General features: G+C 53.1%; 2 protein-coding genes across 25 annotated transcripts; both read right to left on the bottom strand.

Annotated features, from left to right (window-relative positions):
* Positions 1-56: 56 nt before the first annotated feature.
* Positions 57-5,587, bottom strand: PHF1 (PHD finger protein 1). Of its 5 annotated transcripts, none has more exon segments than NM_001416116.1 (15): positions 57-710; positions 869-949; positions 1,219-1,313; positions 1,402-1,591; positions 1,701-1,805; positions 1,971-2,038; positions 2,147-2,270; positions 2,408-2,476; positions 2,666-2,761; positions 2,944-3,092; positions 3,187-3,287; positions 3,723-3,818; positions 3,924-4,005; positions 4,098-4,272; positions 5,003-5,225. In NM_001416116.1, coding segments are annotated over 14 exon segments (1,704 nt in total). In that variant the 5' UTR covers positions 4,257-4,272; positions 5,003-5,225; the 3' UTR covers positions 57-421.
* Positions 5,588-6,297: 710 nt separating this feature from the next.
* KIFC1 (kinesin family member C1) lies at positions 6,298-19,038 on the bottom strand. 20 transcript variants are annotated; one of them, XM_005603812.4, is made up of 11 exons: positions 18,769-19,038; positions 13,060-13,197; positions 12,856-12,955; positions 12,265-12,318; positions 12,092-12,145; positions 11,490-11,890; positions 10,055-10,834; positions 9,185-9,475; positions 9,011-9,084; positions 8,793-8,868; positions 6,298-6,486 (listed from the first exon to the last, which is right to left on the bottom strand). In XM_005603812.4, the coding sequence occupies exons 2-11, from the start codon at positions 13,084-13,086 to the stop codon at positions 6,442-6,444; spliced, it is 1,902 nt and encodes a 633-aa protein (XP_005603869.3). In that variant the 5' UTR covers positions 13,087-13,197; positions 18,769-19,038; the 3' UTR covers positions 6,298-6,441. The 20 variants fall into 20 exon arrangements, with proteins under 20 accessions (XP_005603869.3, XP_070100535.1, XP_070100540.1 ...); XM_070244434.1 differs by having other exon boundaries at positions 11,490-11,887; positions 18,769-18,935; XM_070244439.1 differs by having other exon boundaries at positions 12,068-12,145; positions 18,769-18,843.
* Between the last annotated feature and the right edge of the window lie 704 nt (positions 19,039-19,742).

Raw genomic sequence — 19,742 nt, 5'->3', positions numbered from 1 at the left:
GTCACATATGGAAATTTGGTTGGGAAAATTAGTCTAGTCCTATCTTTCACAATGACTCAGGGATGCTGGATTTGTTTATTTATCTTTATTTCAATCATACAGAGTCTGGGATCCTTTATCATTCCCCCCTCCCCCCTCAGTCTCCGTCCCCAGGGGTTAAATAATTTTAAAAAATATTTAAAAAGCTGTAACAAAATAACATCAAAGGAAATGGGAAGAGGGATGGGGGAAGGGTCAGGAATCATGAAGGGAGTAGAGAAGAGAGAACCTCTTCCCCAGCCCCCCACCTGGATTCCAGCCTGGGCAGCAGGGAGAATGACCCCCTACCTCCCCAGGTACATCCCAGCTGTAGGTGAGGTCAGAGGTCAGGGTATGAAAGTGCCGGTGTGTGTGAATGGGGAGGTGGACAGAGGCAGGTTGTTCAGAAGATGCCCCCACCTCCCCACTCAACCAGGTACTGCACAGAGCCATCAGGCCGTACTCTCCGAGCAAGGACCCGGACGGGGTCCCCTCGGGACAGGTAGCCAACCCCACCTCGGACTCCTCCCCCAGTCCCAGGAGACAAACTACGGCACAAAGGAGAAGGGGGAGCTGAGCGTCTAGGAAGACCTGGGGAGGAGGCTGGGACTGAGGAAGATGAGGCAGTCATCGAGTGGGGGGCACTTTTAGGGATGTCTGTGGGGAAACCAATGTGAAGTTCCAGGGGTGACCTAGGGAAAGAGGGCAATTGTGAGTCCAGATGCAGATGAAGATTGACCAGAAGTGGATGCCCCATGTGGATCAGAGGAATGAAGAAATGGACAGACACTGAGAACTTAAGAACACAGAGGTGAAGAGGGGTGTGACAGGTAAAGGGGTAGAATCTCACCTGTCTGGGGGTTCACCATCCCCAGAGGTCCCTGCGGTGCTGGCAGAGGGGTGGAAGGAAGCGAACATCCGGATGGGACTGCTGGGGTTGGGGAGGGGGAAAGTCAGGACCTGAGGCAGGGGAACAGACCCTCTCCCCGTGAGAAGGGCAGAGCTCAAACACTACCCCAAGGAACCCCCATCCCCAGAATACTGGGGATCAGACACTGGTTCTAGAAGTCTCTCTAAGACAAGAAGTGGGAAGCCAAGGGTGAGAGGGAAAAGAATTTGGGGTGAGAAAGTCCAGAGGATATAGATAGTTGGAGGGGAGGTTCCAAGGGAGCACATCTGGTTGGGTGAAGGAGCACTCACCTGGGCAGGCAGCGGGCGTCTGTGGGCCGGAAGTTGTAGCCGCTGCTGCCCTGGTAATTCTGGTTAGGGCTGGGGGGTGGTGGAGACACTGAGGCCTGGAAGAAGGAGCAAAGGACTGAGAGAGAATCCTTGATTGCTTCCCACACCGCCATTTGCCCCATGGCGTTCCCTCTGCCCCTGTACCTGCAGTGCCCTCTGCAGACGAGCCCGCTCCCTCTGCTCCTGGGGCTCGGGCTGATTGCGCACTGCTGAGGGTGGCCCCAGCTCCTCCATTTTCCCCTTCTGCCTCCTCCTCAGGGGCTCTGGCTCCGGCCTCCGGCGCTTCCCCAGGGGACGTGAGACCCCTCCCCCAGGGCCCTGCCCTGAAGGGAAGCTGTAAGAGGCCTCCTTATCCCCCCAGCCCCCTCCCGGACACCCCAAAGACCTCCCCATCTCCATACATATACCCCCAGATTATACCCCATCCCCCCTGGACCAGTGACCTGGTGGGGGCTCCATCTCCAGTAGGGGGCTCCACAGGGGGAGGGATCCGAGCATGGAGACCAAACAAGCATTTCCTCTTCTTAATCTCCCTCCCTGAAATGAAACTGGGGTGAGGAGAGAAATGATATAGGGTCAGTGCTATAGAAAAGGACCCCTCTTATGCCATCATTCAGTCCTTTTCAGAGATGATCCAGGTAGCTTGCGGCCCCTCCCCTCCTAGGCTTCCACATCCACATCTCCATCTCTTTCTGAGCCTCCTTCCAACTCACCGGTCCTTGTGGCTGTTGAGAGCAGACAGGAGCTTGGAAGAACGTTCTCCCTTGGGGGTGTCTGAGAGCTGCGGGCGAGGAAGGAAAATGGGGTCAGGAAAGCAGTGAACCCTCCCTTCCCCTTTTCTTCACATCTCCCTGTTCCACCCTAAGCGCCAAAGCTTCATACCCCTTACCTCCCCAAGGAGCAAACTGTCCCAATTCTCAGAGGTGAAGGGGAGGATCTCACGGTCAAAATCAAAGTATTTTTTCTTACAGCAAACACTGAGGTGATAGAGGACAAGATGGGCTACATCCACCCTGCAGAAACATTGAGTTGTCAAGGTCGTGGAAGCATTACAAAAGCCAAGGGAGTCCCGAGGTAGGAGGTTGGGGCATGTAGGGTGAAATACTGCTGAGAGAGGAGTTAGCTTGAGGTCATGCCCAATCCAGCTCACCAGCGAAGCTGTAGTCTCCTGACCTTCTCAGGGCCCCCCCGACACACACAGCATTCAAACTCATAGAACCTGGACGTGAGCAAGAGGGAGAGAACATACCTTATGTGGGAGACCATACCATTGCCATGAAGGACTCACAAGCAAGGACGGGGCGAACAGGTGGGGAAGGCTTCAGAGGTGGGGAAGAGAAGGGATCTGAGAGGGTGGAGCAGAGCAGGAGGGCTCCCTGGGCTCCTGGCGAGTCTGGCCTGGTCTCACCTGTCCCCATAGAGGAGGGGCTTGCTCAGACACTGGGTACAGGCCTCGTGGAACCACTGCAGGCAGCTCCGGCACTGCAGCATTTTCAGGTTCCACCTGAGGGGGACACAGGACTAGTGACCTCCAGACACTCCCCCCTTAACTGCCCCAAACCCTGCTCACCACCTACTTCCACCCCATTCAGCACCCCTCACCGTTTTTTCTCCTTCACTCCCTAGGATTTCCCTCTGCCACCACCACATTACTCATTCCTTAACCCTCTGCCTCTGATTACTCACTCCCCAGGGCCACCACAGTAACAGTAGCTCTGTTGCCGGTTGCTCAGATGTCCAGCGTCCCAGTCCAGCCCCTTTAGCCCGTATGGCAGAGAGAGTTTCATGCCCAGCATGGCCCGGGCATAGGGGCCCTTCTTCAGCGCACCCCCCCTCTGCAGAGACAGAACAGGTGGGCCACCTCAGGGGAGTGAGGAAAGGCTTGGGAGAGGATGTGAGTGGGAGGCTCCCACAGGAAGGTGCCTTTACCTTGGTGGCGATGGCAAAAACGCACTGGCGGCAGACCCAGGATGTGCCCTCTCCCTCTCCAGGGGCTGGGGCCCTTGGAACGTGGCAGTCCTGGTGATAAGCTGAATAATGATAATATTGATGGTAGACCACTTATTACAACCTGTACATGTATTACAGCCTTATTTTCAACCTGCGTGTGCTAGGTATTGGGACAGGAAGAGTCTTATCCGTCCCACTTAATCCTTGACCATGGTCCTGCTGGGCTCTGTGTATTACCATTATCTTACAGGTAAGGGAACTGAGGTTCCTACAGGTTTAGGGTCTTGCCCAAGGTCATACGATTACAAAAGGGTGTATTTGAACCACCCTCTGCCTGCAGAGCTCACACATCCCCATTCCATGGCTGCCTCTGCCTGTGCTGGAAAGGAGTGAGGTTACATGGTTAAGGAGACTGGCAAGAGCAGTGGCCTGGGGACCAGTGCTGGAGTGAAGGGTCAGAAGTAGCCTGGAAGGACCAGGGCAAGCTGGACCATTCACGTGTCCTCCTGTCTCACCATGGCGACACTTCTCACAGCTGACCAGCCGGTTCCCAGGGACCACAGTCTCAGAGCGACAGACACAGCAGAGGAGTTCCTCCCCAGGGAGAGCAGCTGTGAAGGAACAGTGTCAGGGGGTTTGTCGGTCAGCCCCTCTCTGTCCCCGAGCCAGGTTTCTGTGTTCCGGGGAGGTACACTCTCAGGCCTCTAGGGTCTCACCAGGGCTAATGTCTTTCCATAGAACCAGGAACTGGGAGTCATCCTCAAACTGGACCAGACACACCTCCCGAGCACTGTCCACCTGGAATGGATGAGCACAGAGGATGAAACAAGAACCAGAACTAGATAAGCGGAATGGGGAAAAGGTGACAGGTCAGAGGTCAAAGGTCTTACCTTCTTGATGGTCCCCAAGTATAGCAGCCCATCCGTCCATCTGGCCAGCACATCTTGACCCTCCCAAAGTCGAGGCCTGGGGCCTGAGGTGGGAGCAGGGGAAGCTGGGTCCCAAAGTGGGGGGGCACCAGAGCGGCTCAGCCGGGGGGGCTGTGCCATTGCATCCTGGGGGGGCCTAGTCAGAAGAGGGATGGGAGGAGGAGGTTATGAATGCTGAGCGACTGGCCATGTTTTCTCTGGCTATGTTTCTCTCAAGGGCTCAAGCGGCTGCGCCCCCAGTCTTCAAATCCCTGAGACACCCAGATAGGAAACCACTCCGCACCCCTCACGAGCTTTTTGACTCCTGCTCTTCCAACTCCAGTGACTAGCTCTCCTTTCCCTAACCACCCCCCCAACCTAGTTCTCTAGATTCCCAGCTTACAGAGCTCCCCTGGGATATTATATCCTGGTCTTGAGATTTTAGCAGAAACGATGGTTGCAGAAGCAAAGGTTACCGCTCAGTTTCTACTGTCACCTTCTCTTGTTGTTTAGAGGTATCATAATTGGGGTGCTGTCACCCACAGATGTGTTTTGGGAGCTTTTCTGGAGAGGTATTCCAGAGTAGAAACGGCTGCCTCCCTGGGCCTGCGTGTCTCATTCAGAACAATCGTCCTGATGCCAGGTTATGTCAGGTCACCCTCAAATTCGGGGCTCCCTGCCCCCGGGTTAGATAACTTCCCTGAGTGCCCCGGGAGGGGGGCGTGTCCCCGTCCCGGTCTCTACTCCCCACGACGGCGAGTCCGAGAGGGGACTTGAGTCGGCCCAGCCGGACCCGATGCCAGGGCGGCGAGGCTCTCCCGCCCGCGCCCTGCGCGCCGACCCCCGGCTCCCTGCCCCCCCACGGGCGCCTCCCGCCGCCTCCTTACCAGTGACAGCTGGGGCCGCCGAGAGCCGAGCAGAGGCAGACGTGGGGGACCGAGGCGAACCCCCCGCGCGGGGAGGGCACGCCTGGGCGTCGTGGGGCGTGCAGGCAGAGGCCGGGGGGTCCCCAGGCCCAGCCCCTCCGTCCCGGCGGCTCTGGGGCGTATGACGCAGCAGCCAAAGCAGCAGCAGCGGCAGGAGGAGGCGGCGGGGGAAAGGAGGGGAGGGGAGGGGAGGGGAGGGGAGGGGAGGGACAAACCGGCTCGGGCGGAGGGTGGTGGGAGGGGAGGACTGGGGGGAAGGAGGAGCCGGGGGGGCGGGCACCACCTCACCCCACCTCCCTCACCTCCAAGAGGCCTGGAGGGCGCCGAGCGGGCGGCGGCCTCTCCGCGGCTGGGGCTGGCGGGCGGGCGGACCCGGCGGGAGAGGGAATCCCCGCAGCCCCTTCCTCCGAAGGGACACCCGCCCTCGGGGCAGGAGGGAATCCCCCCTCCCGGCCGCCCGCCTCCCGACTGGCCCCCACCCCATGCCACATCCGTTAACTGCCCCCCCAACCTCCACAGTCACCTCAAGCCCCGCCCCCCGGCCCCAGTTCACGACCCCGCCCTCCATTCACCCTTCCCATTGCCCCCGCCACGCCCTCCTCCCTCGAGTGCCCCGCCCCCTCCCGCCCTCCCCGTGGCAAGTCGTCCCCCCACCACTGCCGCGCTTCTGCGCACGCGTGACCCCTCCCGCGCGCGGCACCTGGGAGCGCTGAGCCCCGCCCTCATGGGGCGGCGGCCGTTGGCGGTTGGCGCGAGGGAGTCGGCGGGCTGCGTCCCGCCCCGCGCTTCCAGGGCGGGGGCACAGGCCCCGAGGTTACTACCGAGGCGGTGACGCCACCCAGAGCCAGCCAATGGGCAGCGGGCGGGGCCGGCCCTGGCGGTTCGAACGGGAAGGCAGGGAAAGGGCGGGAGAAGAGAGCCAGCGGTTTGTGGGACGGCGCGCGCGCGGGCCCCGCCCCTGGGCCTGGGTGCCCCGCTTCCCACCCTCGCCGAAGCAGCGTGCCTGCCCGGGGCGGGGGTGGCCGGGGCAAGGGGGACGCACAACCAGTGACTGGAGGGCTGTGGATGGCTAGTGCGCACACCTCCTGGATACGGACGACGGGGAGGGTAGGGGAGCTGAAGGCCACCCAGGCGCCAGGGGACGGCCCGTCCGGGAGACAAGCCAAAGCCCTCGCCCTGCGAAACACACAAATGCTTGGCCGACCCGGACAGACTCACAGTCCCCATCTTTACAGATATGAAAAATATCTCCCTTCTTGGGCAACAGCTAATACAATCTTTATTTTTTAAAAAACAACAAAAAACTTCATTTGATAAGCCCAGGTAACACAGCAACCCCTCCCAATAAAGCATCCCTCAGCCGCCCCCCTCCCCCCTGCACAGAGGATCTGGATCTGTCTTCATTTCCTGTTGGCCTGGGCAGTGCCAATCACACACTGGTTCACCTGTGGGCAGGAGATTTAGACAGAATAAAAAAGTTTTTAGAGTAACCAACAGAATAGTTTTCCCAAGATCTCCTCCCAACCCCCACGATTAGGGCTGCCCTCAGAGAATACTGAAATAAGGGCTCTGGAAGGAGGTTCAGGCTGGCCTCAGCTATGGTGAGTTCTCCTGTGCCCACTAGGCATACAGGGTCTGGAAGAGGTGAAAAGGCCTGAGAAGGGATGGAAGCCCCGCAGAAGCAGAGAGGAGGAAAGAAGGCTCTTTGGAAAATGAATGGTTCCAAGTCCAAGGCAGGAAATGTACAAGAAGAATCTAGAATAAAGATTACTGGGGACCTCTCTAAAGGACACAGGAGCCAACTTGAAGGCGCTCCCACTGGCCAAAGATGTGACAATTTGAGCGTCAGAAAGAACAACTACTGCAAAGGATATCTATCAAATACACAGGCATCTGTAAAATGATCCCCCCAGATAAAAATTCACTGGTTACCTTTTTGGAAGTTGCCAGGATATAAACTTATAATACTGAAAATTGATAAAGAATCCAGCATTTCTCCTGCCTTTCCTATAGGGACTGAATTTCAGAATAACCAAATAGATGGCAAGGGGAAGTTCTTTACAAAAAAAATCATGACTAATAAATGTAGAACAATTTGAAAATCACCATTTTAAAACTCCCTGGTAAAATAACAGATCTAGGTATGATCATTGTTTGATAAAATCACTAGGTGAAAAAGTCAACAGGGAGTTTTAAAATGGACAGATCAGACTGACAACACCCAAATCCAATGATCAATTTTTATATCATTAAAACTAGAACAACCAGCTCTTAGGTGCCTCCTGATATGATGCAATAGAAAGTGCATTGCACCATCTAAGTTTTCTTGCCAAAAAATTTGAACCTGACTCAGCTCTAATCAAGCCCCCAAATCTAACTACCAGATAATAAAAATTAGGGATAATAGAGGAAGCAACCAACTGAAATCCAGAAGGTGGTATATTTTATAGGGTAAATGACCCTATTTCTTCAACAAATAAATGCCATAAAAGGGGTGGGGTTTTTATACATTTAAGTTTCTCGTAGAGACAATTTCAACCAAATGAAATGGGCGGCCCTTGCTTAAATCCTAATTGGAACAAACCTAACATATAAAAGACATTTCTAAGACAATCAAGTGAAATTGAACGTAAACCGGGTATTAGAGGATATGAAAGAGTTCAAGTTGTTGGGTGTTAATGATGTTGATATAACTTTAACTGAACTTGCAAGACAGCAAGAGAAATCCTGCTCAAAGTAGAAGCCGAGGGCAGGGTGCGGAGGTGGCTGTTTCCACGGCAGCCACCGGGGCTGAAGCCCAGGAGCAGCAGGGCTCACCGGCAGAGACCTGGACAAAGCCAGGGCTATCGCAGGGCTATCCCCTCAGGAAGATGGGTAACCAGAGGAAAAAATCACCCTCCGGAGGCAGACACTAAAGAACTTTCTGACTTAACTCTAGTGGAGGGAGCATAAGTCTCCTAGAAAATTCATGGCGATGGCCACGGCTAACCCTCGTGTGGTTTGAAGGCTGAATTCACACTGTTTGGAATGGTCTGAAAAACCTCTAAGTCTCCTTTGATCAGCAATCCCATTTCAAGGAATCTCTCCCTAGTTAGATGCGACTAAAGAAATACAAAATGACATGTGTACAAGATTAGCCAATGTGGCCTTGTCTGTAATAGAAAAATGGTGGAAACAATCCCAGTGTCCAGGAGAGGGAACTGTAGATAAACTTTGGTGCAACCACACAGTGGAGTCCTAGGCAGAAGTAAAAATAATGGGATGATGTCTGTGTGCTGTTGAGGAGTAAGCCTGGGGCTGTCTTGTGAATCAAAACCACATATGTATGAGAGACAGAGGATGAGAGATGTCTTTTATATGAGGAGAGGAATGAGCACGTGCATATTGCTTGTATTTGCAAAAAGAAACACTGGAAGGATAAGTAAAATGATAAATGATAGAAATGACTACATCTCCTAGGACAGGAAGGGAGGATGGGGTGGATAGGGGTGATGGTAAAACTTCATTTGTTGTGTTTAGCTTTCTATTAGTTTTGACCTTTTAACTACCTATTTTTAAAAACTTAATTAAAAACCCCCAAAGCCAATAGGTAAAAAATGGATCCAAGTGAGTAATGCCCCAGATGCCTGGCAAATATAAATCCTTTCTAGATGAATGTGCTCCCTAGCCTAAAGGACAGAAGGGGTTGGGATGGAGAAGCCCACAGGCACCCAGGGGTCCTGACACGGCCCGGGCTTGGAGGTAACCGCACCTTGGAGGCAAAGCGAAGGGAGTTGAGGGACTCGGAGACATTCTCTTCTAGCGGGGAAATGTTCACAAACATGAGCCTGTGGAGAGAGGAAAGGGGGCCAAACTCCAGCATCAGTGGCTGGGTGGAGCCTGGACCAGGTCTCCACTGTTTTCTGTTTCCCACCCTGACCCCGACATCACAGTTTCCACCTGACGCCTTCCACCTGCCCCATCGCTCACATCTTAGCGCTGCCGCCCAGAGAGTTCTGCAGCAGGTAGGTGAGCTTGCTGTTCCGGTAAGGCACGTGGGACTCCTAGAGAATTGACGGGGACAGATGATTAGGATAGGACAGAGTTCAGCATGGCCAGCCTCAACCTATCCCCAGGTCCCACCTGCCCCCACCCCATTCCCACCTTGTTGCTCAAGGCCATGATGACCAGCCCCAGGGTGGACAGGCTGCTATTAATGGCCTGTGTTTCCCGAAGGCGTTCCCGCTCGCCAGGGCCAAGGGCTAAGCCAGGGTCTAGCCGCTCGCTCCCGGCCAGGTCCACAAGACTGAGGGGGGCCCCGCACTGCAGGCCTCGTGCAGCATGCTCCCCAGAGATCTGCAGCTGGAACACACTGTGACTGCGTGATGACCGCTCGTTCTGGGCTGTGCGGGCTACAGCCCGGTTCTGGCGGGCCAGATGGAGCAGGGCCTCCACCTGGGGATGGGGAGCAGCAAGGGGCAAAGGAAGGCAAGAAGTCAGTACACAGCAATGTCAAGTACGGCAATGAACAAGAGTCAGCACCTGCCCGCTTGGATCTTTCTTTCTAGCCAGTGAAGAGATAAAATAAATTAGTAAAATGCACAGTATGTCTCAGAGTACTAAGGAGTAAAATAAAACAGAAAAATAAAGAGCGGGTGAGGGTTGCAATTTTAGACAGGATGGCCAGGGACGGCCGAGAGTGTGGATGGCAGGCTGAGGAACAGCCAGGAGGCCGGAATGGCTGGAGTGAATTGGGCAAGGAGAGTAGTAGGAAATGAAACCTGAGATGCAATGGGCAAAGGGCCAGCGCCACGCCCCCTCCAGCAGATGCAACGCTCCTCTCCACTCCCTGGTTCTATTAAGGAAGATCTACCTTACAGCCCACCAGCCAAAACAGAATGTGGCAATCTATCCTCACACCTCACCCTTCCTTCATCCTTCAACTTTCTCATGTTCCCTTCTCCATCCAACTCCATCTTGTGTCACCCTGCCCACTTCCCCCATTTTCCAATCCCAATGCCCATCAGTGCTTACCTCTTTCTCACAGGAGACAGGAACATATCGGGCATTGGTGACAGTAAGCTCCTCGCTCCCTGGCCCTGCCCGGCGAATCTCGCACTCACCCCCCTGGCCCTTCCGTGTCCCGGTGGCCAGCAGGTCTCGGACAGTCTCATTGTAGATCTCTACGTAGCTTGCCACAAAGCTGTAGGTCCAGCCCTGGCCACCCAGCTCCTGAGCGATGGAGAAGAGGTGCCGCAGGGCCCGAGGGATCAGCCCCTCCACCTGGGGGTCTCCCCCAGGCCCACCCTCCATTGTGAAAGTCTTGCCGCTGCCTGTCTGGCCGTAGGCAAAGATGCATACTGGGTAGCCATCCAAGGCTGACTGGACAAGCATGGCAATCTCCTCAAACACTTCGTCTTGTCCACTCCCTGGTGGGAACACCCGGTCAAAGGAGAAGTCATGGCGGGTAGGGGGGGCTGGTGCCCCACTCAGGGTCCCACGCCGCTCATCAGACCGGGAGAGGCTGAGACGGGTTGGAAGGTCAGAGGGCCCACCAGGGCCGGAGGGAAACAGGAGGAAGCCAGGGGATGGGGTAGGCTCCCCTGGAAGGACAGGGCGGACCCGGCAGAATACTCGGATGTTGCCTTTGAGTTCCTGGAGCTGGTTGTGTAGTCGTCGACGCTCCATCTCTAGCCCATGGAGACGTTCTCCTCGCTCAGCCAGTAAGGCTGCCTGGGCCACAGTTTCCTGACGTAGAGATGCCACCTCCGCTTGACTGCCTGACAGAGCTGCTTCTGATGTCTGCAGCCTCCTCTGCCCAGAACAGAAGACACACAAAGGGTGAGATGCAACCAAGAAGAATAAGTCATGATAGCGTGGGGGCAGGAGTTGGGGCAGTCCCTGCCCCCAGGGACTTTACAGCCTGGTAAAGAAAGAGATAAGAAAATAGGAATCATGGTGCTAGAATAGAGAGTGCTATGGGAATATCCAGAAGGGGCAGAAGGAAGATGATATCTAGGCTGACACCCATAATTCTAGGCGTAAAGCAAGGGAGGACGGAGTACAGAAGGAACGCTCCACAAAGAAGGAAGCACATATGCAAAATGCTCTGCAGAGAGAACTGAGCCATTTGAGAGACTGTAAGTAATTCAATCTAGTTGGTGCACACCAAGGAGTCAAACGGATGTGAGAAGAGGGAGAGAGAATGCATGGGGATTTTTATTCGAGAAAGAAAGAAGGGCAGAGAGGAGAAGGGCAGACACAGATCCAGGGGGAGCTCTGAAAACAGAGTCAAGGAGAGGGAGAAGTGGGGCAGAAAGCAAGAGAGAGTCAGGAGCGGGCTGGGCTGGAGAAGGGTAGAGGACAGAAGGGTACTGTGGAAGAGAGGTGGTCAGGGATTCTAAGCCCAAAGCGACTTCAGGGTAACCTGGAAAGGAGGGTCAGCATCTGGGGAGAAGCTGGCCTTTACCTCCTGCTCCTCCAGCCGGGTAGCCAGTCCCCTCCGCTCCTCCTGCAATCCCAACTGCTCTTTCTGGAGCTCTTGTACCAAGCTCTCCTGCGTGCCCAGCCGCTCTTCCAGCTCCAGGACACGGGCACTCAGGTTCCCCAGCTCCTGTTGGCCCTGCTCAGCCTGGGCCTGTACCCTGGCCAACTCCCCTTCCAGTGTCCTGCGCTCTGCCCCCAGGACTGTGGCCTGCTGCTGGGCCTCCCTGAGCTGGTCCCGCAGCTGTTGGTTCTCCTGGTCCAGCGTCTGAGTCCTCTCACGGTAGCATTTCAGCTCTGCGGTTAGGTCACATAACTGACCCTTTAAGTCCCAGGCCGGACGTTTGCTGGGTTTCTTCCCCCCCAGCATGGGAGGAGCAGCTGCTGCTAAGATGGGCACAGAAACGATAAAGGTCAGGAAGTCTGGGCTCTCTGTCTCTCCTCCCTCCTAGCCTTTAGGGCCTCCACACCTGATGCTACATCTCCTTCCCCTCCAGACAGGGAAGAGACCAATTGGATTTTTCTGGTACTCACCCCCTCCTCTTCCCTATCCCAGCCTCTCACCCAATGATTATGTTTGTCACCTACTGCCAGGCTTCTGGGCAGGAACAGCAGCAGGGCCTGGCTTCTGATTCTTCAACACTATGGGATTGGGGAATCGACATAAGGAATTACAGCACCAGTGTCCTTCCAACTCCATCATTCTCCCTTAACATATGCCCCCAAATCCCTTCTCGGCCCCAGCTCTTACGCGCTATTACCTGTGGCAATAGCTGTGGAACATCGGGGTCCTGTCTTCTTGGGAACTTTTGGTGCTGTTAGGAGATGGGAGAGGGGAAAAGGTAGAGCGATCACTCTCAGGTTGTCCTGTACTCTGGCTGGCCAGGGGCAGAGGAGTTGCTTTTTCTAAGGATCAGAAATAAGATAACTTCCCTCTTCCCCTAAGTCTGGCCAGCTCCTAAAGATACCCTTCTGAGGACCAGAAATTACTCAACATGCCAAGAAACAAGTTGGACTAAGGTAAGCAAAAAAGAGCACGGGGGCAGAATCAGGTATAAAGTGTGCTACCATTTGTATAAAAGAATGTCGAGGAACATGTCCACATTTGCTTGAGTACCCACAGAACAGCCCTAGAAGGACACACAGCTGCCCCTGGGGAGGGAACTTGGTGGCAGGGGACAGGGTAGGAGGGAGACTTCTCACTGTATAACAACCTTTATGCTGTTGGAATTTGGAAACAAGTGAAACTTATTACCTATTCAAAATAAGCTAAAATTGAAATAAAAGAAATAACTGAGCTCAAGAGCACTGGACTTCCGTGTCCTTGGCCTCTGGCCACCCCTAGAGCCCACCTGCGGTCTGGCCTTGTGTCTGTGGCACTGTGGTGAGGGCTGGTGCTCTGGGGCGGGATGTGGCAATTTTGGGTGCTGTGCCCAGGCCTCGTGTCCTTTTCTGGGGAAAGACAAGGATGGGGTCCACAGTTACTCTCCCTGATTGGTTTACACTCTCTCACACACACACTCAGGTACATGTACAGCCTTCCAAACCCAGCTCACCTTCTCAGGCTCCAAGGCATCCTCCATCTGGTCAGGCCCCCTCTTAAATCTGCTTCCTGGGAGAGGCAGCCGGGAAGGGGCCTTGACCAGGGGTCTCTTCACCTCTATGTTCCCCTTCACTTCCAACAAGGGTGACCTCTGCTGGGAAAAGAGAGACCCTTAAGAAAACACCCTAGAGCCCACATGTCCTAAGAACTCCCTTTTTTGGCTTCCTGGCCTGATTCTCAACATCACCACCAACAAGCTTTAACTGAGTACCTCTTGTGCCACAAACTGGAGCTCACAGATTATGTGCCAGCCAAAAAGCGTGAAGAAAAGTGGGACGTAATGCAAAAGTGGGAGCAATCTCTAAGGGAAAAGCTGGCTGGACATTGGACTTCAGCTAACCTTAAGAGCAGTACCTAAACAAGCAGAGAGATGGACACCCCTTAGAAGGCAAAACCTCAAACATGCACATGGTGTGGCTGGGAAACCAATAGGACCTTTTAGCTACAGCTGAGAATCATAAATAAGGGAGAGAGTGGAAGATAGATAAGGCTGAAGACTGTGGGAGACTGTGGGAGGAGCAGGTAACATGGATTAGGAACTGTTTTAAATGCTTTGTCTGTATCGACTTACTCAATCCTCACAGCAGCCCACTAAGGAGGTGCTATTATTAGTCTCATTTTGCAGATGAGGGAAAGAAGGCACTGAAAGGTAAAACAGCTTGTCTAAGGTCATCAGCGAGTAAGAGGCAGAGCAGGGTTAGAATCTAGACAGTCTGGTTCTGGAGGCCATGGTTTTAACCATTAGAGCACACTGCCTCGTAGGTCTTTGATGCCAAACTAGGGAAGAGTTTAGGCTTTAGCCCGGCATACTGGCTCCCTGGAGAGCCAGATACAGTTTCTGATCAGGCATGTGAAAAATACACAAAAGAGCCTGTTATAAAGAATAATAATGAGTTGTAAGCAGACAGACTTGCATGGGGACAACCAGGAAGTAGCTTGACCAGTTTGGAGACGACCAAAGTACAGGTATGAGGTGGCGGCAGTGGGAAAGAAAGAGAGATCCCCTCCTCTAAGCAGCCCAATTCAGTGTCTTGGGATTACGCCCACCCCACAGTTACTCCCACACAGGGTGACCAACCATTCTGGTTTGCCCAGGACTCGGGGGTTTCTTGGGATACAGGACTTTCAGTGCAAAAACCAGTCATTCCTATGCAAACCGGGACGACTGGTCACCCTACTCCTATGCCATCATCAGGAAAGCACCATGGATAGATCAGCTTCTGACTTTCACTACAGACAACTTTTAACTCCTAGGCCAGTCTCTCTCTGCCTTCAGTTTAGTGCATTCATTCAATATTTACTAAGTGCCTGTGTGTGCCAGGAAACGATCTGAGTTCTGGAATAACAGATGTAGTCCCTGCCCTCAGGATGCTCATGGGACAGTGAGGAAGAGAAGCATTTAAAGAGATGATTAAAACTTTAGCGAGTGCTATCACAAACGGAGTCCAGAGGAGGGGGTGGGCATCTAGTTTAGATGGGGAGAGTGTCCGAGAACACTTCTAAAAGGTACTTTGATGCCAAGGTTGAGGATGAAAAAGCGCTGGCTTGATTGGCTTGAGCTGAGGAAGAGCATTCCAGGAAGAAAGTAAGGAGGGATGCAGGTAAGGAATGACAAACTGTTCTATTCAGCTGAACACAGGGATGTGCATGGAAAGTGGGGAGATGAGAACAGAAGCAGAAGGGAAAAGATTGTGGCGCTCACTATCCCATGACAACGAGTCTGCAATTGACTAAGGGCAAGAGGGACCCTGATGATTTTTAGTCAGGAGAGTAATATGACTAGATCTGTACTGAAAACATGAACTTAAGGTGAAAATGAACGGAAGTAGAAGATGAAGGGTGTCATGGGCAGAGAGACTGCATCATTCCCTCATTCCTCCATTCGACAAGGACTCCTTGCACTAAGATTTGTTGAAAGACTGCTCTGTACCAGACGTGCTAGGTGCTGGGGTGACAGTAAGGAGCACAGAGCCCCTGCCTTCCCAGAGCTTACTTTCGATGGCGGCCTCTCCAAACTGGGGTACCACAGGAGAATTAAGCTCTACAGAAAATGATCCATTTTCTCAATTCTCCCGAGAATGTATAAGCTCTTACTATTCTAGGTGCCTAAGAGAGCAGTTAATTGTTGACACAAAGGATGCCTTAGGGCATTAGAGCTTACCTCTCACGGAACTCAAGTTGAAGGGACTGTTCTAAGAGTTTGAGGGCTAAGGAGAAATCCATCTCACCGAAGGCCAGAATGAAGAGGACCAGAGTGGGGGAATACTTACATAATACTTAATATTTAAACTGTAATACATCCAAACCATTGGTTTCTATACAAATAAAAATGAAAAAGAAAAAGAAGGTGGTATGTTTTTCCTGTCACCTGCAGAAATGTGCACAAGGAATGCTTATTTTAATTTCGTTTAATCAAATGTGATAGGAAAACCAAATTTTTCTTTAAGTGTTCCAAGGTCCAACACTGGATTTTTTTTTTCTAACCCACGCTCTTCATTCTCTCTACACTACCACACTAAAGACCTACCTCCCTAGAATTTGTGTGGGTTCAGAAAATGTGTTCAAAAGTTTGTTCATTCAGGACAACTCCAAAGAGTACGTACGCATTCCTCTCCCATCTATAAAGCTAGACACAACGACTCCAACTTTCCACAATACACATCCGCACTCAACCTTCTAGAGAACCAGACATTCATCCAACCCCGCCTATCCCCACTTCCCAGAGCAGAGATGAGGCCCTGCTCTAAGGCAACCCCTCCAGGCGTGCATCAAACCCCACCCCCTCACCTCCTCAGGAACAGCGCTGGGGCATGCTTCCTTCCCTCCTCTGCACAATCGACTTTCACTCTCTACTGGATCATTCCAGTCAGTACACAACACGTGCTATTATTTCTTCCAACCTAAAAAGAGTTTCTTGACTCTGCTTTCTCTACCAGCTACTACCCTTTTTCTTTGCTGTCCTTTGCAGCAAAACTCCTCCAAAGTGTGTCTATATAGTATTCACTGTGTCCAATTTCTCTCCTAAACCCTTCCCAATCAGGCTTTCTCTCCCACCATCCCACCAAAACTGCTCTCAAGGTCACATGTAACCCTGTGTTGTTAAGTCAATTCTTCATCTTCATGTTTCCTGACTCATCAGCAGCACTGATCGCTCCCACTTCCTTAATACACTTTCTTCATTTAGCTTCCAAGAGACCATCCTCTCTTGGTTTTCCTACCTCACTGGTAGATCCTCGTCATCTCTCCAAACTTTACTGGTGGTCTTTCTACTCTCTATCCACACTCCAGTCCATTCCCATGGCTTTAAAAACCATCCATATTCTGACAACTCCGAAATTTATATCTCCAGCCCAGACCCAGCTCCTCAGTGTATACGGAACTGCCTTCTCAACGTCTCTCCACGTGGAAGTCTAATAAACATGTCAGACTTAATGCATCCAAATTGACCTCCTGATTTCCAACCCCCTTTCAAACTCGCTCCTCTTGCAGCTTTCTCCATCTCAGTTGACAGAACTCCATCTTTCGGTTGCTCAAGCCAAAACACCCAAGGTCCTCTGGTCCTCTTACATACCGCACCTAATGTCAGCAAAGTGTGGCTGACTCTATCTTCAAATCTGACCACATGTTACTACTTGCACTGCTACTACCCTGATCCAAGTCACCATCTTCTCTCATCTAGATTATCATATTCCACTGGTTCTCAACTGGGGACGATTTTACATCTGACAATGTCTAGTGACATTTTGATTGTCATGATTAGGTGGGGGTTGCTACTGGTATCCAGTGGGTAGAAACCAAGAATGCTGCTAAACATTGGACAAAGTACAGGACAGCCCGCCACAATAAAACGTCAATAGCATGAAAGTTGAGAAACCCCACCTCATTCCTAACAGTTCTTGTATCTATCCTTGCCCCCCTACAATCTAATCTCAATGCAGCAGCTAGTGATCCTCTTAAATGTAAGACAGATCTTGTCTCTTTGCTTAAAACCATCCAATGATTCCCCACCTCACTCAAAGTCAAAGTCCTCGCAACCGTCCCTACAAGAAGCAGTGGGATCAACAACCTCACTCTCCATTATCTGACTTCCCTTCCTCCATCTTTCCCCCTTGCTCGCTCTGTTCCAGCTTTGCTATACATCTCTTTAGGGACTTCTCTAGCAGATTCCCTCTGCCTGGAATGCTCTTCCCTCAGTAGCCACTTGCCTATCTCCCTCACCTCCTTCAAGTCTTTATTCGACTCTCACCTTAAGGGAGCTTACTGAAACCACTCTATCTAACACTCTATCCTGCCCTCCTCCCTCCCTCTTAATCTACTTGAATTTTTCCTTTTCTCCATAGGACTTACCACCTTCTAATAGAGTTATATAATTTATTTATTACATATTGTCTGTCTCCCCATAGAATGGCAGCTCCATGATAGCAGGGATCTCTGTCTTCTTCATTGCCGTATTTACAACTGTGCCTGGCACATACTAGGTGCTTACTAAATATTCGATGAATAAATATGAGAAGGCTTCTACTCTTTTCCCCTATTACATTACACTGCTGTGCTCTTTGGCTGTCAGGATACAATGAATATCTCTTCAGGTTGAAACTTGACTTTCAGTAAATCTGAATGTGAAACACTAGTAAACAGAGGATTCAGGCAGGAGCCCTTTCTGGCACCCGAAGTCAGTACACTCTCACTGTCACACACACACATCTCTATCCAATGGAGAGGGGAGGCTGCAGATGGTTGTGGGGTGCAGCAGGGCACCGATAAGAGAAGAAACTAAGTCAACCAGTCTCACTGGGCAGAGATCTCTGCAAAACCTGGGGAAGGAGAGAAAATGAGAGATCCTTCAATTGAGATTACCATTCCCTCTCCCCCCTTCCTATATCGTGAAGCGGCAGCAATAAGGAGAGAAGAGACGACAGGACATCAGCCGGGATTTGGCTCAGACACCATTTCCCCAGAGGCGGAGTCATCTCCGAACTCCCCCGTCTCAATCACACACTGCAATCGCGGGTTGGAAGGGAGAGACGAGAACGTGTCAGACAAGCCTGAGAATGCCAAATGGGAAATCCTGGAGACACGAACGCGAGGAAGGGCATCAGGGACTCCCTGAAGCTGGGGGCTGGCAGGCAGAGATGCCCTCCGACCTCCTGGGGCTGCTCCCTGCCTTCTCCACTATCCCTGCCTCCCCCCTTCCCACCGCGCGGGGGGCACGGACCAGCAGGACCAAGGCTGGCCGGAAGCCGGGGACTGTCAGCATCTGGACGGCCAGCCGTCGTCCCCGCTCCCGGGGGCAGGGGACCCGCGCCGGCCCCTACTCACCTGCGGCTCCATGTCCAGCTCCGTGCCACACGCGTCAAGGGAGCGCAGTAGAGGAGGACAGGGCGCTGGGGCTGCGGGGACCCGCGTTCTCCCGCCTGCTCGCGACGCACAGCACGCGCGCTCCGGGCTCCTGTGCCCTCCAGCCCCGCGCCACACCCGCCACTTTTGAATTCCAACGGCCGCCACTCTGCTCGCCTCGCTCCGCACGCAGGAGCCAATCGTCGCCGTCGCCACAGCCGAGGGCCAATCGCAGCGCCCTCCGCCTCCCGAGGCCACACCCCGCCCGGCCGGCGCCGTCCCCTGCCTGCCTCTCCCGAGCCCGGGCGGCAGGCCGGTTACTTACACTTCCGGCTCCACTTTTCCTCCCTCCGGCACCCCGCCGCTAGCAGGAGTCGCGCTCAACTTCCGCTCTGCTCCCGGCCGCCGCGCACGACGTCAGAAAATGCCTCAAACACGCCTCCCGAGCGTAACTGGTGGGGGGGCGGGGACGCCGGAGGAAAGGCAGCGCGCGTGCGCAAACGAGGGCCGGGCCCGACGCGGGGTGGGACGAGCGCCCCCTCGTGACTTCGGTAGAGAGCGCACTGCTTAGCCGCGATTGGATCGACTTGACTGCGGCTCGCGCGCGGCGACCCCCTGCCGAGTGGAAGTGGTCCCGGAAGTGGGAGCTGGAGCCCCCACGCGGGCGGGAGGGTGGTTGCGTCTGCCCATTCCCTGCTCTTTTTGCCGTTTGTCACGAAACTTAGGGACCTTGGGTACAGTTCAGCGCTCCATGGAACCCCCCAAGGTGGGGATTCGAGGCTCAGGGCAGGAGGCTTTTTCTCTGCAGTCCTCTGCCTCGTTGTACCTCCCTTGTACCTGGGCGCTGTCACTGCTGCTGGGGAGCTGGCTTAGGGCTTTCAGAGCCTCGAACTCACAGAGGATTTAGTGCTTCCATTTATGGAGTATTTTATGCTTTTCAGACTAAATGCACATGCATGATCCCCTTTAATAATCGCTAAATTTACTGAGCTCTTACTATGTGTCAAGTGCTTTGCATATTTTATCTGCAAGGAAGATGGAGACAAGTTTAGAAAGGTTAAGTAACAAGTACAAGGTTACACTGCTGATTGGGAGTGGGTCTAGATTCCATTAGCTTCAAAATCCAAGCTCTCTCTTGTCATCCCACACTACCGCTAACAATCCTAGTAACAAAAACAACTCCTTACATGTGAAAAATTTACAAAGTGGTTCTACTACGTTTATTCATCTGAGTTTCCTACCAATCCTGGGGGTAGGCAGGACAGGCATTTTATTTATGAGACTAAAAGGTAGGGGACC

Source organism: Equus caballus, chromosome 20, assembly GCF_041296265.1.
Source record: "Equus caballus isolate H_3958 breed thoroughbred chromosome 20, TB-T2T, whole genome shotgun sequence".
NCBI classification, from domain to species: domain Eukaryota; kingdom Metazoa; phylum Chordata; class Mammalia; order Perissodactyla; family Equidae; genus Equus; species Equus caballus.
The sequence above is the reverse complement of the archived record's forward strand: the minus strand, read 5'-3'. Positions and strand labels throughout refer to the sequence as shown.

Bases quoted from the DNA above. Each gene is read 5' to 3' on its own strand.
- KIFC1 (XM_005603813.4), bottom strand. The intron at 12,956-13,059 runs GTGAGCTGGGTT...GTCTTTCCCCAG, and splicing joins ATGCCTTGGAGCCTGAGAAG to AAAAGGACACGAGGCCTGGG. The intron at 12,146-12,264 runs GTAATAGCGCGT...CCAATCCCATAG, and splicing joins TTCCACAGCTATTGCCACAG to TGTTGAAGAATCAGAAGCCA.
- PHF1 (XM_005603814.4), bottom strand. From the start codon at position 4,256: ATGGCACAGCCCCCCCGGCTGAGCCGCTCTGGTGCCCCCCCACTTTGG. The intron at 4,006-4,097 runs GTAAGACCTTTG...CATCCATTCCAG, and splicing joins ACTTGGGGACCATCAAGAAG to GTGGACAGTGCTCGGGAGGT. The intron at 711-868 runs GTGAGATTCTAC...CTCTTTCCCTAG, and splicing joins GATGGTGAACCCCCAGACAG to GTCACCCCTGGAACTTCACA.